Below are 18,283 nucleotides of genomic sequence, written 5' to 3' on the forward strand. Positions count from 1 at the left end.
AGCTTGATCGCAACATTAAAGGGACTTTCGAATGCGCACGAGACAGTCAATCAAATGAATATAATGTATTTAATAAAGGAAAACTACGTATACAGGTGACTAAAATTACACGGAGTACATGTATATACAACAGACTAAAACCACAAAACACTGAAAGAAAATGAAAGTGAAAGAAACAGGAAGTGAGTGAGAGAGAGATCCCGAAGGAGAGTGGCAAATTACAGACCATAAACCCTTGAGAGACAACACGGAAAACACAATCTTAATGCTCTGAAAGCTCGATAAACAATACTTGCATATATGGTTCTTTGTGGTGCTGAGTCGAGAAAGCGCATGTGTGTGTCATTTCGTCGGAGCGTCACGTGGTTTGTGGATGGGTCCGGAGCGCGCACTTCAATGAAGGTTTAAAGGTCCTCGACGTAAAGTTTCCAAAGAAATAATTCAGGCTATGTTCATTACTCGTCTGTGGAAATGAACAAAGTAGAATACGAAAAGGAAAAACAAAACTTAACAAAATAAAACAAAAGACTATAAAGACTAAAAGGAAAGGACAAACTGGAGACGTCCAACACAAGAAGAAGCCGAAGAAGAGGACGAGCAAATGCTTGGACCGTCATCTTTAAGGAAAACAGTCCACACCTCTTTCGAAGCAACCTGCCCAATGACATTCAACAAAACCTTGGCGGGAAGGATTTCCTTTGTCTCTTTTTGATCACATAATTTGCATGTTTTATGGCAGTGTTAAAAGATGTAGTTTCTAACCAGAAAGCTGTTGTGCAGAGGATAATACACTTTACTGTAATTTCCTGTAGCTGGTTAATTCAGTGAGACTAAGAGGATTACAACGGTACCAAATAAAACATGAAGAAGAATAGAAATTACAAAGATACAGCTTACGGCATAATTACACACACTTATAGTTAATTTAATGCTATGATAAGATCATAGGTACCCCAATAGGACATGGCCAACATAAAAAACATATCAAATATATCAAATCTTAGTAATTTCTTTATATGAGGAAGTTCATGAAAAGTCAGTGTATGTGTGTGTGTCTGTGTGTGGGTGTGAGTCTTCTGACTTTACGTGTGTGTGGAGCTGGAATTCCTTCTTGCCGGAAAGGGGGAAGGTTTTGAGATGATAACGTCTGTGTGAAGCTGGCTCATAGCTGGTTTTATGGGTGTTTTGTTTTAACTCACGTTCGCCATGAAAGTGACAATGAACGCCGAACAGACTTTCTGGCGCTCGCTAGTGAATTACTAGACGCAAGTCAAGCTTTTTTACATATAGAATTGAATGAGTCCCATCTGACACAGATACAATACACATCTATATACTGTAGATTGGCTTGTTTTAACAGTACTCGGTGATGACAGGCTCTCTAAGTGTGATCCCAATTAGTCGACTACGTCGAACGTGAGCGACTGAAGGGGAACAATGAGTAGCTATGAAAAGAAACGCATAATTACTAACCAAGGAAACCGAAACTAAATGGAGAGGAGAGGGGGTGCCCACTGATCTCTCTATATAAATACAATTATTATAGATAACACTAAGATAACACTTAAAGATCATTATTTTTGCCCCTACCAATGTCACAACTCTGCAACTCGTGTATCATCTTCAGTTTTTCATTTGTAAATACAACTTTGCCCTGTCATTCATGTGCTCAGAACTTTAATTGCGATATTTTCGACTCCACTAGCTGAGCACATAAACACGGCAGGAAAGTGACTCTCCTTTGAGCAGGAATGAGGAATTAAAGCTGCTTTACAGACACTCCTGTTTTACACACGTCACTCACACACAGAAGCAGGAAACTACTTCAACTCCTCAGTTCAGGGAAACAGAAACTGAAGTGTTGTTGAGCTGTTGTGTGTTTGTGTCTCTCTGTGTTCATGCAGTAAAATGGCAGAAGCCAGAATTTCAGTGGATCAGAATGAGTTTGTGTGTCCAGTGTGTCTGGATCTCCTGAAGGATCCAGTGACTATCCTCTGCGGACACAGTTACTGTAAGATCTGTATTTCTGGCTGCTGGGATCAGGAGGATGAGAAGAGTGTCTACAGCTGCCCTCAGTGCAGACAGACCTTCAGTCCAAGACCTGCTTTAGCTAAAAACACCATGCTAGCTGAAGTGGTGGAGAAACTGAAGAAGACTAAACTTCCTGCTGACTGTTACGCTGGAGCTGGAGACGTGGAGTGTGACGTCTGTACTGGAAGAAAACACAAAGCCGTCAAGTCCTGTCTGGTGTGTCAGGAGTCTTACTGTCAAACTCATTTTGACCGTCATGAGGAATTTCACTCTCGTAAACCACACAAAGTGATTGATGCCACTGGACGACTGCAGGACATGATCTGCCGCAAACATGATAAAGAGCTAGAAATGTTCTGTATCACTGATCAACAGTGCATCTGTGTGTGGTGTAAAGAGTATGAACATAAAAACCACAAAACTGCATCAACTGCAGCGCAGAGGACAGAGAAACAGGTATGAGCTGAGAGAGATTGATCATGCAGAAATGAAAGTGCTGTCTTTATTTACTCACCGTCATGCCGTTCCTAAGCGGTTTGAAGAAGATATTTTGAAGAATGTCTCATCTATTTTAGCCTAAACATTGAAAGTACAAAAGTTTCAAGCTCTAAAAGGAGACAAAGTTAAAAGCAATTTAAACAACTCCAGTGGTTTATAAAAGTATTGCGCTTAATTGTATTGAATGCGCACCTGTAGTGTACTTCAGATCTTAAAACTATATTTTTAAACCTGTACTTGCACATAATATAATATTCATGAAATAAAAGGCTACTTAAGTGCACTTAAAGAGAGCACACTTTCATGATTGTTTCTTAACAAACTTAGGTACACTTATAAAAAGTTATAATGTCAAATTATACTATTCTATTTTATTTTTATTTTTTTTACTTTAAATGACATTTTAATCATATTAAATATTTCAGTTTAATGAGCTCTTGTCATGCTTTAAAGAAATGCACTTATTTTGATGTGTGGACTGACATACTAAAGCTCATTTAAAGTTATTGATTATAATTTTAACTGTAGTGTGTTGTTCAATATCATATTTAAAGTTAATATATTTTAAATTTACTGAAGTGCAACTTCATCATTACAACTGTGCAAATACACATATATTTAAATACATTTACCATAAATGTTTGTCAGTAAACTTTAAAGTAAACGGTAATCTTTAACCACATGTCGAAGTCCTGCTTAATATAGTCCCGTTTAAAGTCCCGTTTAATATAAATTTAATCTGTAATACATTTACATTTAATTGTAAATATCATGCAGTGTCTGAAAACATTACGTTCAGTTCACACTAATGTTGTTCTTTTAAAGTATATTTTTCCACAAGTATGCTAAAGTGCACCTTTTTTTTTTCTCAACTAGGAGCTTAATTTTGATTCACGAATCAAATCAACTCATGTATACGGATCCACTAAATTAAATATGGTGACATCAAAAACATCAAACTTCACTGGTGCTTGTGTCATGACATCATGATGTTTAGTCATGTGACTTGGGCATGCAAGAACCAATGAGGTTTGATGTTATTGATGCATCACCATATTTATGGCTGAGATATTCTTCAAAATATCTTCTGTTGTGTGTCAATAGACAGAAATTCACACAGGTTTGGAACGACATGAGGGCGAGTAAATGATGACAGAATTAAAACTTTAGGGGGAAGTATTCATATTTGAAATAATGCTGACCAGGGACGTGCACAGGAATTTTTAGGGGCAGTTGCTCTGACCTGAAAAAAGGGCACCCCCCCCCCCCTGAAAAAGCTAAAAAATTAGCTTTTCCACACTTATTTAAATACAGAAAAATATTTTGTCAGCCACAGATGGTAAAAATGAACTATCATTTATTTTTTCAAGCTACCTGAAATAATATTAAACCTTTGTTTTTTTTTCTTGATATTTTGTGACTTTTTTTCATCTATCATCATGAACATGCATGTAAAAGTTTGAACATGCTGCTGTGTTTTGACATATACAAAAACTAATAATATTACGTTCGTGGTGTTCGCGGGTCAATTTGACCCTCATAGGGAGCCATTCAAAAGCAACTGTACAGACACAACATAAAAACCTTTATTTTTGTATGTCACTTCAACTCCAGTTCTAATGTGCAAGTGTATCTAAAAGTGCTCTAACCAAACACACTTGAAAAAGCTAAAATCACAGTGTTTAATTATTTATCAAATTATTTGCAAATTACAGATGAAAATCTTTGTCAGACACAGAGAGTAAAATAAGCTCTCATTTCTATATTCAATATATCTGAAATACCTAGCTTTTAACCAAAACTTTTATGTAGGATTTTCAAATGCAGCATTACAGAGCCAAACTATTTATAAAAAACATTTATTATATGTATGTTTTTGTTATGTTTGGTTTCTCAATCCCCTGTGAGTGAATAATGAGCTTTCCCACAATTTTGCTTAGTGTAGCACGAGACTTCAACATAGAAAGCAGAAAAAATGAGCTCCCAAAGATTGACAGTAAAATAAGTAATTTCACAGGTTTTTGACTGTGCTACTGATACAGATGAAGATGTTTCTGAGTTAGAGGATGCTTCAGAGATTGAGGAAAATGTTGTTGAAGATACAGAAAATGAATGAAACTATAGGGAAACTATTGGGAACTAGGTCTTAGGAAACTAGGGAAAGTTAACCTAGGAAAATTAAACATTTTCATTATACAACTAAATTTAATTGTTCAGTTATGATGTTCAAAGCATAAAATGTAAAATAAAAATAAAAATGAAAACGTAAAATATATGCATAAAAGTCAGTATACTATTTATTTTAAAAATTTGTCAAAATAAAACTTTTAAAAAAATGGTTAAAATTTTTTTTTTCATGAATCATATTTTCAGATATGTTGTTTTGTAATGTTTGACAAATGTTGATATTAAAAGTTTACAGTTTGTATCTAAATCTTTGTTGTTTTTCATAGTGTGATTTTTGAGGAATTTTATTGAATCCAATTAGGGTCAATTTGACCCGCTCCATACAGGGTGTGCACAGAAATCGAACAGTGCACAAGGGTTAACTACTACTAATAATGACACAGAAAAACATGACTTGAGTCATGAAAATCCCTGCAGCATAATAATGGTTCTCACACTCCAGTAATATTTCTGTGAATTGAATTAATCTTGCACTTGTTCATAGTTTTTGTATTATGTCTGAATATATTCAGTTGAATTTTGCCCATACAAATGGCCTTATCTGACCGTGTTTATGTCCAAACTCAATGCCTCATATTATGGTCTTATTATTTATAAAGATCGCAAAACGTCAGAGATGACAGGTTTATGATATATAACTTTGTAAACAGTAGGCTATACAAAATGTAATATGTTAAATGTCACCAAAATACACATGAGAAAAAGAGTTCCTCATATTATTGTTTATAGTTTTTTTTTTAATTATTATCATTTATTTATTTTTTTAAATTTGAAAAAATAAATAATCTGGATTGAATTGACAGATGGGGAAAACTCGCTTCTAAAAAAAAAACGATTAGATTTCGGGAAAAAATACAATCCTTTTTTAACCTTTTGGCTTCCCGTACATTCAGTTGTGCTTCTTGCTCGTCGGCCAGTTCTGATCGTTCTGATGGTACGTATGGTAACTGGGCAACTACGCATGATTTGTAGTATGATCCGGTCGCGTGCAACGCGCAGCCACGTAAACAGAGTTTGCCCTTCCCCTACTGACTTTCACTTTCGGTGCCCGAATGGAAGTGAATGAGGCTTTGCGATTTTTTTTTTATCTAGGCCTACGTGGAATTCTGCATCCATTGTACGATTTTTTTTTTTCTTTTTTTTTTTCTCGGAAGGGCAACATGAGTGAGAAGGGCATATGGGCAGTTGCCCGGGCAACCTGAGCAACCCCCCTGTGCACGTCCCTGATGCTGACACTGGCTTCATATTCATTCATAATCTCATTTCAGGAAACTATGAATCTGTGGTTTGAACCGACAGTATAACCTTACCATGCTGGATCTTTAACCACTCCATCAATTCTGGATTTATGTAACTTTAACTTTCTTTTGTGGTTGTAGTTTTACGTGTCATTCCCTGTTATTGGTGTGTCCTCCAGAAACAGCTGAAGAAGACGCAGATGAAGATCCGTCAGAGAATCCAGCAGAGACAGAAAGATCTTCATCAGCTGAGAGAGGATGTGGAGTCTCATAAGGTGAGTCTGGAGAAGAAGAGAAGTGTGAGACGTCTCAGTTTGGACTCACTGAACTCACTGTGTGATTGTGATGTGTGTGTGACAGCGCTCTGCACACACAGCAGTGGAGGACAGTGAGAAGATCTTCACTGAGATCATCCGCTCCATTGAGAGAAGCCGCTCTGAGGCGACACAGCGGATCAGAGATCAGGAAAAGACTGCAGTGAGTCGAGCTGAAGGACGACTGGAGCGACTGGAGCAGGAGATCAATGATCTGAGGAGGAGAGACGCTGAGCTGGAGCAGCTTTCACACACACACCATCACATCCAGTTCCTGCAGGTAACAGAGATCGAGGAGAACTGGATCATAGTGGACTTGAGCAAGAGACTCACAGAGAAACATTTCATGAGAGCAGAATGAGACCAACTTAAGCAGAGCAACAACAAAAAAACACTCTAAAGTTCAGCTATTTGCATTTAATACAAAAAATGAAACTATTCCACATTCATTTAATTGCATATAACATGGAATTAAGTTTCTGAAAACATTACTTCCAATCTGCACTTATATTTGTTAAAGTATGTTATTTCTGTTATAAGTACGGTATTCTTTTTAAAAGTGTACTTTCTTTTTCACAAGGAGTGAAAGTGAAAAATACTGAAGTTTGTAAAATTAATGTCATAATGAATATGAGAAGAAAGTTTCTGATTGTGTGAAAGTGCTGGATTGAAGCGAGTCACTGAAGAGAAATCAAGTCTACAAGAGCCGCACAGATCTGATATAGTGAAGGTTATTGGCTGAAGTGTGGAGATGATGAGTTTTGATTTCTGTTTTCTGTAGAGTTTCCAGTCTCTCTCAGCTCCTCCTGAATCTACAGACGAACCCGACGTTCCCTTCGGTTCTCTCTCCTCTTTTGATGGCGTGAGAGAATCTGTCCGTCAGCTGAGAGACAAACTGGAGGATTTCTGCAAAGAGGAGCTCAAGAAGATCTCAGACGGAGGTAAAGTCCTGCGCCTCCTTTATACAGACGTGTGTAGAATGATCCGAAATGTGAACATACAACAGTTTCTGAAATGTTCCTGATTTATAAAACATCCATACGCACAAATAATTTTCCTAAATGCATCCCACTTTATAAATCACAGTTCGTCTTTAATTCAAGTGCAACGTGAGCAAGTGCATCAACTCTAGAACAGCCACAAACATCCCTTGATGGTTTAGAAGTAATATATACATATTTGAAGTAGAATTGGAATTTAGGATCGAATCTGATACGAGTGTTTTATAAATGAGGCATCTGGAGATTAATCTGTTCTCAGAAATGAGTCCTGCATCATCAAATATCATAATATCAGATTAGAAACGTCTTAGAAATGGATACATGTTATCTGTCATTTCTCTTCACACTGTTCATGTTTATTTCCACAGTCACATTCACCAACATGAATCCCAAGACCAGGAACGACTTCCTACAATGTAAGTCACTAAGAAACAAGCAGAAAAACTCACTGAAAGTGTTCATGTTCTTCCTGTAGAAGGAGAAATAAATCATGATGAAAGAGTTTAATAGTTTAATAATTAAATGATGATTTTCTCAGGATATCTGATCAGCTGTAATGAAACACTGATGATACATTGAACATTGAGTCATGAAGAGTTCAGATACACATTAAAAGATCAGACAGATTCATAATTCCCGATTCTGATGTGTTTCTCTCCATCAGATTCTCATCAGCTCTCTCTGGATCTGAACACAGTGCATAAAGACCTCAGTCTGTCTGAGAGTAACAGAGTTATTACTGACACTGACACACAGCAGTCGTATCCTGATCATCCAGACAGATTTGATCAGTGGTGGCAGGTGTTGTGTAGAGAGAGTGTGTGTGGACGCTGTTACTGGGAGATTGAGTGGAGTGGGAGTGGTGTGTGTATATCAGTGTCATATAAGAGCATCAGCAGGAAGGGACGGGGTTATGAGTGTGTGTTTGGATATAATGATCAGTCCTGGAGTTTGTTCTGCTCTTCCTCCAGATACTCATTCTGGCACAATAACATAGAGACTGTTCTCCCTGTAAAGTCCATCAGCAGAAGAATAGGAGTGTGTGTGGATCACAATGCAGGAACTCTGTCCTTCTACAGCGTCTCTGACACAATGAGCCTCATCCACACAGTCCAGACCACATTCACTCAGCCGCTCTATCCTGGGTTTAGGGTTTGTTCTGGATCATCATTGAAACTGTGTTGATGTTTCAGAATAGACTGAGAGATTTTACCCATAATACTTTGAGCCGCATGATAAATCAGTAACAGTGAGATGTTTCAGAGTCTCTTATTTTCTCTTACATTTTCAAACGATTTTTGTAAACCTCAAGATGTGAGTAAACAAGATGCAACAATGTTAGAATTGCATCATCTACTATCTTATTAGACTAATAAGTGAATTGAAAATGATTGAATAATTGTTGAGTATCATTACATACCTTTATCAAGCCTTTCAAAGCATTCACACACCAGAGAGGTTAGTGAGATTGGTAGTTAGTCATCAAGCTCTTGTGTTTGTTGATCTTAGGAACAGGTGTAATAGTTGAAGTTTCTATATATTATATGATATAAGATTGTGTTAGACCAGAGGTTTTCAAACCGGGAGTGACAGGGTCTGTGCAAAAGTCTTTAAAAAAACGTTTAAAAAAAACAACTAAAATAAATATATAAATTTCAATAAAATAAATAATACATAAATAAAAATGTCATAAAATAATATACATAAATACAAATTGCATAAAAAATAAATAAATAAAGTACATCTAACAGTACATTAGTAAGTAGATAATATATTTATAATAAATGTAACTTATAAGATTAAACTTTCAGTGTATAAAGATTAGGATGGGGGTCCCTCACATGAGGGTGATCATATTTGGGGGTCCATGACTATAAAATAATAATAAAAAACGGGGTCTGTGGAAATTACTTTAAAAAAAAGTAAAAAATAAATAAACAAATAATAAGACTAAAATAAATATAGTAATTTCAATAACATAAATAAAAATGTCATTAAAATAATTACATATATTAGTTAGTTATTAATCTATTGAAAATATTAAAACATAAATAATAATACAAAAATCCATAAAAATAATCATAAAATTACATACAAAATAAATAAATAAAATACATCTGACAGTACATTAGTAAGTTGAAAATATATATAATAAATGTAACTTAATAGAAAGTTATTTTTAAGACATAATATAAAATTTTCAGTGTATAAATTTCAGGATGGGGGTCCCTCACATGAGGGGGATCATATTTGGGGGTCCATTACTAAAAGATAATACAAAACGGTGTCAGAAAACTTTGCACACTGTCCCTGATTACATATGAATTTGAAATGCCTAAATATTGTTTTAAAATATATATTTTTCTACACAACTGTACAGTCAGGGCTAGTGTGAGCTCTGATGTTGTTGATCAATGCTGTTTCTGACCCTTTAAAGAGGATCACAACTGAAGAGCTGCCAGATAGGAGGACTTTGTCTTTTGAAGAAAAGAATAACAGACAAATCCTTCACAAGAGAGAGATTGTATGTGTTTATATGTGCTGAAATATCACTATCAACAGAGTCTGTGTGATGATCCTTCTCTCCAGAATGTTTCATGAATGTTTTGAACACAGTTTGTTGTTTTTCCTCAGTCTCTGGCTTCCTCTGCTGGTCTGATGTCACTATGACCTCATTTCCTGCACTCTGTGTTGCTCTGCTTATCAAACCTGAAGGCTGTTCCATAAAACAAGATTAAAATACAAGCCAGGCTTATTTTGGTTAGTCAGACTTGTTGTCGGTTGATTCTGTTTCATAAAGCAAACTTAAAATAGTTCAAACTCAGTTACTCTGGCAACTTATGCTGGGAAACTAACCTGGTCCAGGGCAGGCTAACTGTCAGGCTAAGCCTCAGTTATTACACAGATCCTCTAACACTGACCGACAGGAACACAATGATATAACACTGACACTCTCTCATACCATTATTTTATTACTATTTTATTACTTAATTAACCACTATCTGTCCAAAAATAAATATACAGTATACAGGAAATTTACTTAAACAAGGCTACAATGATAAATGAGACAATATAGACCTACAAACGTGTTCAATTATATTGTACATAAAATGTTTATGTAAAGTTGTGTATATATATATATATATATATATATATATATATATATATATATATATAATCCTACAGGTTTTCTTTTCTTACTGGCTGAATGTTTTGATTCCCAATTAAATCCCAAGATTTAATTAGATTGTTTTAAAGGTTTATGAATACATTTCTCTCTGGTTTTGTTTGGCAGCTGAAGTTTTTATGGTTATTAGAAGAACATTAGAAAATTACAATCCAAAAAAAAGAAGCTTTTTATAGTAGAAGTTAAAATCAAAAATTAAAAAAAAAAATTTCAAAAGCACAGTATACATTTTAACTGGTATGAATCTGAGCTTAGTAATTGGCCTACAGTATATTAGCCTACATTTAATTGACCCCATTACAATATTCCTATTATTTATTCCTATCATAAAAATACACTTGTAGGTTTAAAATTCTAAATAAGGCACATCTATGTCCAAATTACAAATATTTTATATATATATATATATATATATATATATATATATAAATATATATTTTACTTTATTATGTCTTTCAATTAATTAATTAATAAATAAAATAACAAATAAGGGAGGGAGGGTTATATAAAATGTATACTTTTTTATTATTTTAAGTAATGAGATAAGTGTAATGAGATATAAGTTCACTGCAACTTATCCAACATCCTAAAGATACATTATTATATTTAAAAGACACTTTTGGTGTTTTAAATATTGCACATGAATTTTCCATGCAAAATGTATATTTTAGTCAGAATCAGGGGCGTCACTAGGCCCTTTTTAGGGGGGCTTATGAAGATTCATAAGATCTTTATGAAATTAATATTTTTATTCAACAAGGATCGATGCATTAAATTGATCAAAAGTGACAGTCAAGGGTTTTACACTGTTAAAAAAAATCTACTTCATATAAATGCTGTTCTTTCAACTTTGTTCATCAAATAATTCTGCATAAAATGTTTCATAGTTTCCGACAAAATATGAAACTGTTTTCAACATTGATAATAATAAGAAATGTTTCCTGAGCAAATCAGCATATTAAAATGAATTATCATCATGACTGGAGTAATGATGCCGAAAATTCAGCCTTGATCACATGAATAAATTACAGTTTACTATGGCATAGAAAACAGATAGCCTATGTTAAATTGTTAAATTGTAATATTACAGTTTTTACTAAGAGAAATAAAAATCTTACAGACCCCAAACTTTTGAACAGTAGGCTAGTACTAGTAGGCTAGTACTATAATTAGGGTAGTTTTGTAAAAGTCACTGACTAATTAAAGGGGAGTTGAGAGCACAAATCACAAAATAGGACTAGTAGTCATGAAAACGTGTTCAGATTTAGCATATTAATGATGCATTCACCTCATAAATCATGACACACTGCTCTAGCACAGGAAAGTGCATACAAGTTCAAATGCATGCTTTTAAAATGAAAAAGTATCGGTATCGGTATCGATATCGGCGATACTGGCCCTGTATTTACTTGGTATCGGATCGATACAGAAATTTGCAGTATCGCCCATCACTACTGCCTACGTAACCACGTACTACGTGGCCTATTGCTGGCAGCGCGCGCGCGACCACACATGAGAGGATAACAAACAAAAAGTTCGACTGCACCGGCCGTCGCTGTGCCATTCATCGTTAGCTTTGGGTTCAAAAACTTCAAACAAGACGCGCTCAAAAGAAGCGCTCAATGCAAAATATGCAGTATCACGATAAAAGATTCTGGCTCAACTAACGTTACATCTAATTTTATCAGGCATCTGAAAACGCACCCTGATAGGTGAGTAAACATGTTTAGCTCAGCATTGACCATCTACCGTTAGCTTGCTTATTGCTTTAGCTACCTAACGTTACGGGAGGTTAACTCCGATTGTCTTCCTTATGAAATATGAATGAGCGTTTGTTTAATTGCCAAACTTGTGGTGGTCGATTAACGTAATGTTAATCATTTACGTGCCGCTGGCTGCCCGTTGTCTACAAACAGGTTTATTGTTGATCATGTAACGTTACTGTTTCATTTAGTTATAACGTTACACTGGTTTGAGAGTCTGGGATGTGTTGACTTACAGTATATAAGCTATGATTAGTTGCATAGGCAGTGCAGCCAGAAGAAGCCAGAAATGTTTTGTGGCCCATACCTAGTGTGTTAAGAGAAGAGAAGGTTAACCAGTCTGATCTCACCCTTTGGATTTTTTTTATTTCTAAACATTTTGTTCTTAACAAGTTACATGCCATAAGTTGGTCAGTTGCTTCACATTTACACTAAAGATTTTGAGCATTTGAATGTTTTGGAAGTGCACTGTAGTGTTAAAAATTTCATTTGGATGCAATAGTTTATTTGCATTTAGCTACACTGATGTTTTGCACTAATAGGAGTGTGTCAATTTTAGTGTTGTGAGTTATATCATTTTCTATATTTGGTCTTATGTCTTGGTATGTTCAAGCTACAAGGCAAAATAAAGAAATTAACTAAAGGTAAAGCATTCTTGGTGTTTTTGTCATGTTGCAATAGCCTGTTTATACTGATTATATACCAAAATCAAAGCTGATACTGTATGCTAATAGATAAAGGAGTCATAATAACATACCGTACCACTTTATTTTGATAGTCCACTTTATACATTCTACTAACTATAAGTAACTTTGCAGCTGCATGTCAACTAAATCTCATTAGAGTATTAGTAGGCTTAATATCTGCTAATTATATATTATAATTTCTAATTTTGTTGGTTCCCCAACAGATATTCTACTGACTATAAGTAACTTGGCAACTACAAGTCAACTTGTTCTCCAAACCCGAACCCACATCATAACCTGACAGTCTACTAATACTCTAATGAGAGTTAGTTGACATGTAGTTGAAAATGTACATGGTTAGTTGAATGTCTAAAGTGGACTATCGAAATAAAGTGTAACCTAACATATTACATGCTTTGAATTCCTTATATAAAGCTATGCAGTGTTCTAAGCAACCTGGATGGGTCGCTGTACGTGATGCAACACTTATAACCACAAGAGACTTGAGACTTGACTTGGACTCTAGCACAGAGACTTGAGACTTGACTTGGACTCTAGCTCAAAGACTTGAGACTTGACTTGGACTCTAGCTCAGAGACTTGAGACTTGACTTGGACTCTAGCTCAGAGACTTGTGAGCATCTCTGGGTGTGTGTGTTCATGTGTGTGTTCATCTGACTAAGCCTCATTGGTCTGTCACTGCTCGTCAATGTCAGAATATTTGAGATGACCAATCAAATCAAAGTAGGCAGGCTTTATGTTCACAGACGCTGCTGAGATGTAAGTAGCTAAACTTAACATTTCATATTTTACTTTTTTAGGTCATAAATGTTAAACGAATGACAAAAAATAATCAGGCAAACTACGGTAATATAGTTTTGTCTAATTTCGCCATTTTGAACTGAAAATAGGCCTATGTAACGTGACTCATGTAATGTAATAATTAGTTTACAGAAACATTAACAAAGCCGTTTTCATCATGTTAGGCACAAGATTAATAATGAATGTGTACTAGGGCTGGGCGATTTTGCCCAAAAAATAAATCTTCGATTTTTAAAGAAAAATTCGAGTTTCGATTCGATTTTCGATTTTTTTTCCCAATGCACTTAAAAAATGACTGCAGACATCAGATATAGTGTCAAAAGTGCAACTTTATTGCTATGATTGTCCTCAAGAGTTACAATGCGTAGAATCCCAAAACAAAAAGTAAATGATGCTCTGTCATTCAACAATTTCAAGCTTTAACCCAGGTTTAAGCAAAAGTGCAACAACTTCACAGTAGCTTAAATTTTCTATTCAAGAAATCAGATAATTACAAATTTTGTAACATATAACATTACAATTAAAAAAATAAACTCTTCTCAGTATAGTGTGAATATAAAAAATGAAACATGCCTGTGGCAGACATATAGCTTGCTCAAAGAGTGAACAAATGTAAACTTTTATCTATAACAACAAAACACATGCTTGTTAGATCTCTGAAACATTGTGCATGCTCATTCTAAACATTTTTTGCAAGAAAGATGAGCCTGTCCACAACCTCTGGCTTAAGGCAGGCCCGGTTGCGGGGAACTATTCTCCCACCCACACTAAATACCCTCTCTGAGGGGGCACTAGTGGCTGGAATAGAAAGATATTTTTTAGCCAGTAAGCTTAGCCTTGGAAAGTTGGGCTGATGCAGCTTCCACCATTCAAGAGGATCTGTGTCTGGCTCTATGTCTGGAATAAGGAAATATGTTGCAAGCTCAGTCTCAATTTTTGTTTTCTCAGATTGTGGGTGTGGCGTGGTGGATGGTGCACTGTTTTTAAAGAAGGCACCCAGAGTCATTTTTTTTTTTGGTGGGGTGTTCTCTTGAACAGCTGAGGGACCAGCTTCCTCTGTGGTAGAGCTGCAGAGAGCAGAGATCTCAGACACTGCTCTTTTTTTGACAACTTCCAGTTTGCTAGCATCAATGTAGGTTGTACGGAACCTCGGGTCTAAAAGTGTGGCCATGTCCAAAAGTTCCTCTTTCTCCAAATCACTGTATTTACTTTCGAGGTAACGCATGATGTTCGCTTTGATTGTTTTTGTTAGCTCCAAATCTTCCTCGTCTGGCAGGAGGAGACTTGTTTTAAACAAATGCAGCACTGGTTTGATGCATGACACACTGACATATGATTCCCCTGACAGTGCATCAGTGAAGTCCTGGAGAGGTTTCACTGCTTTGTTGGTGGCTTCTAATACTTCCAAATCTTGCCACGTGGGAACAAGATGACGCGTTTTCTTGTCCGCACCCAGGACACGAGTTATTGCCTTCTCTTGCTCAAGGAAGCGCTCAATCATCTTTTGACGAGACCCCCAACGTGTTGGGGATTCTGAGATCAAAAGATGCTGGGGAAGTCCAAGCTCAGCCTGCACCTCTGTCATGTCTCGCCTTTTTTTCCAGCTGTAGGAGAAGGCTGATACAGCTTTTTTGCAGACCCCTATGGCCCGATCGATCCTTGGGTCCTTCACACCATTCTCTGTAATAAATGTGAAAAGATATTTAGTATATTTTTTGTCACTCCAAACTGTTGTTTTGTACTTTTATCCCAATTTTAATAGCTGTAACACTGTTTAATACATAATGTATAATGAATGCAGATTAAGGAAAAGTCAGGTTTATTTATGTAAATAAACTAAAATAAACTGTAAATATGAATTTATGTCTGTGTGTAAACCAGTTGAAATATATACCATGTTCTGGCTATTAAATTATGAGCAAACAGTACTTTACAATGTGCAAGTATGTGCACCTATTTATTCTTACACCAACTCTTACCTATAGCGTTGTGGAGTCTTTGGCCAAAACACTGCAAGCTGGGCCAGTTGTTGTCCTTAAGGGCTTTTATGATGTTGGTGCCACTATCAGTTGTCATGCAGACGAGTCGTTCCTCCGAAAGTCCCCAGGAGCTGAGAGCGTCTTTTAAGCCATGGGCAATTATCTCACCAGTGTGGTTGTCTGGGAAATACGCTGTCTGAAGGCAGATGCTGCGCAGAGTCCAACTAATGTTGATGTAGTGAACCGTCAGACTCAGATATGGCTGCATCGTCCGGCTGGACTACAGGTCCGTTGTGGCTGAGTAAAACTGCATCTCCTCCAGCTCACTGCTGATCTTTTCCCGAGTTGTATTGTACAGGTGAGGCAGCGCTACATTGGCGAAATACTTGCGACTGGGGACAACGTACCTCGCATCTAATACTTTTAGCATGTGATTAAAGCCTCGCTTTTCGACAGAATAAATTGGCAGCATGTCTGTGGCAATATAAAACGTGATCGCCTCTGTAATCGCTTTCCATCGCGCTCCGTTCTTATCATAAGGCACACAGTTTGTAAAGCTCTCAGGAAGTGTAGTTTGCTTTTTAGCAGGTGTGCTAGAGGAGCCGTTTTCGCTACGGAGCCGGCTGCACTTCTCCCATTCTTCGCGATGTTTATTCCTCAGGTGCTGGAAAAGATTTGTTGTACTGCTGCTTCCAGTAGCAACAGCCTTGAAACATATTTTGCAGCAAGGCTTCGTCTGTGTTGTGTCTGCTGCATCAAAACCAAACCAGTTCCAAATTACGGAATTACCTGTGCCTTTCTTTGGAAGTAACGTTAGTTCTCTGCTACACGCTGCCATGTTGTTTTGACTGTGTAACGCGGGGCGGGGGCTGGCTCATATCGCGCTACGGTAACGCACAAGGACGAAACGCGGAAAAGTCCGAAAAAACTATTGTGGAAAAAAACTCGAGTTTGCAAAATAAAAATCGTTTTAAACTACAAAATCGATAAATCGATTAAATCGATTTTTTGCCCAGCCCTAATGTGTACATATTGAGAATATAATACAAATTGTAGCCTTTAGTAAATTAAAAAAGCTCAGCTTTAGGAGGGGAAGAGAAAGGGATGAAGAGACTGAGAAAAAAAGAAAGAGTGATGGTGATGAGAAGAGAGCAGGTATTGACAAATAATCTGCCCACTGACATGGTTTTAAAGCTATTTCTTATCCTTTTTTTTTGGTCTTCAAACGTCTTGAAATGCACATATCAGAGAAATAAAAAATTTGAACCCCCTACCAACCTCAAATTTAGGACCTCTGTGACTAAAGCTCTGTCTACGGCCCTGTATTAGGCATTAGATCAATAATAAATGTGTAGCCTACATATTGTGAATGCATTTAATAAACTTAATTACCTTTAGTAGCTTTCAGTAAATAAACGCGTCTGAGAAAATGATTCATAGGCAAAATCAACCTATCAGTTGACCCTATGTTTACTTTCTTCACTGACAGACAAAAATATAAAGCCTATATCAGTCAAAGCTCAGCTGGGCAAGATAAAAACAAAGAGAAAAAGAGTGTGATGCTGATGAGGAGAGAAAAATAATCAGCTGCCCACTATCCAAGTTTTTTGGCCTTCAGAACATCTTAAAATACACATATGTGATCAGAGAAATCAATTTTCTCGGGGAGACCCCGAACCCCCCTATTTGCCCTACCTCACATTTGGGACCACAGTTATTATAAAACCGTGCCTTTGCATCGTAATGAAAATGGTTAATAGTGATCTTTAGATCCTAAACTAAAGTGTTACCTTTTTATATATATATTTTTAAATCATATTGGGGGCTTAGCCCCCCTAAAATGAAAATCCTAGTGACGCCCCTGGTCAGAATTATTCAGGAATTATTGCGCTCCTATTTGGCACGCATGCGTGCAGCAGTGCTCGTTCAATGTGAGGTTTAGCAGGAACATGGAAATATTTGCACGACTTTCTAGCATTTACATATGGAGAATATACATGTGAAATGTACGTTTTGCACTGAGGGGGGGGGGGGGGCCATGTCTCAAACGCAGCAAGCAGCACAAAATAGGGGAGAGCCGGGACAGTTGAAACACTTTTCAGATAAACCTTGTTTTCTAAGATAAGGTTACAGATAGATTTTTTTTTTTTTTGTGATAAACAACTCAAATATGTGTTCTCTTAGTATCATGTCTTATTCGGTACAAACATAGAATGATTTAAGTAAAAATCGACTTTGAACGGTAGTTGTGCTTTGTTTCAGTCGTCCCGCCAGAGAGGGGTGATTGAAACCCAGGGGTGGGAGTCGTGGGACGGATGAAACATAACAGTTTAAACGGTAACTATTAATCTAATGCTTGTTTTTATGAACAATACCTGACAAGTAACTTATGTACATATTGTTACAAACATATTTTGTAATTTATTTTAATTTTAAGGTTCATATTAACATTTTTGTTCTGTCGCCCAATAAACAATAGCGATAAGCCTTTACGCATTTTGCGTAATCTTTATAATAGGCTGTTTGGAAGCCAGACAAATCCGTTTACAATTAATTTTCTTATGGTCAATGGAAGAGA

General features: G+C 36.3%; 1 protein-coding gene across 1 annotated transcript; it reads left to right on the plus strand.

The window, feature by feature from the left end:
- The first annotated feature begins 1,787 nt into the window (after positions 1–1,787).
- Positions 1,788–8,660, plus strand: LOC130086010 (tripartite motif-containing protein 16-like protein). Its single transcript, XM_056252109.1, has 6 exons — positions 1,788–2,487; positions 6,134–6,229; positions 6,315–6,548; positions 7,050–7,209; positions 7,638–7,685; positions 7,934–8,660. The coding sequence occupies exons 1-6, from the start codon at positions 1,909–1,911 to the stop codon at positions 8,452–8,454; spliced, it is 1,638 nt and encodes a 545-aa protein (XP_056108084.1). The 5' UTR covers positions 1,788–1,908; the 3' UTR covers positions 8,455–8,660.
- Positions 8,661–18,283: the final 9,623 nt, after the last annotated feature.

This window comes from Rhinichthys klamathensis, unplaced genomic scaffold (genome assembly GCF_029890125.1).
Source record: "Rhinichthys klamathensis goyatoka isolate OS25496 unplaced genomic scaffold, OSU_Roscu_1.1 h1tg000004l_1, whole genome shotgun sequence".
Taxonomy (NCBI): domain Eukaryota; kingdom Metazoa; phylum Chordata; class Actinopteri; order Cypriniformes; family Leuciscidae; genus Rhinichthys; species Rhinichthys klamathensis.

Coding starts and splice junctions, on each gene's coding strand:
- LOC130086010 (XM_056252109.1), top strand. CDS start 1,909: ATGGCAGAAGCCAGAATTTCAGTGGATCAGAATGAGTTTGTGTGTCCA. Junction 7,210..7,637: donor CAAGAAGATCTCAGACGGAG/GTAAAGTCCTGC, acceptor TTATTTCCACAG/TCACATTCACCAACATGAAT. Junction 7,686..7,933: donor CAGGAACGACTTCCTACAAT/GTAAGTCACTAA, acceptor TCTCTCCATCAG/ATTCTCATCAGCTCTCTCTG.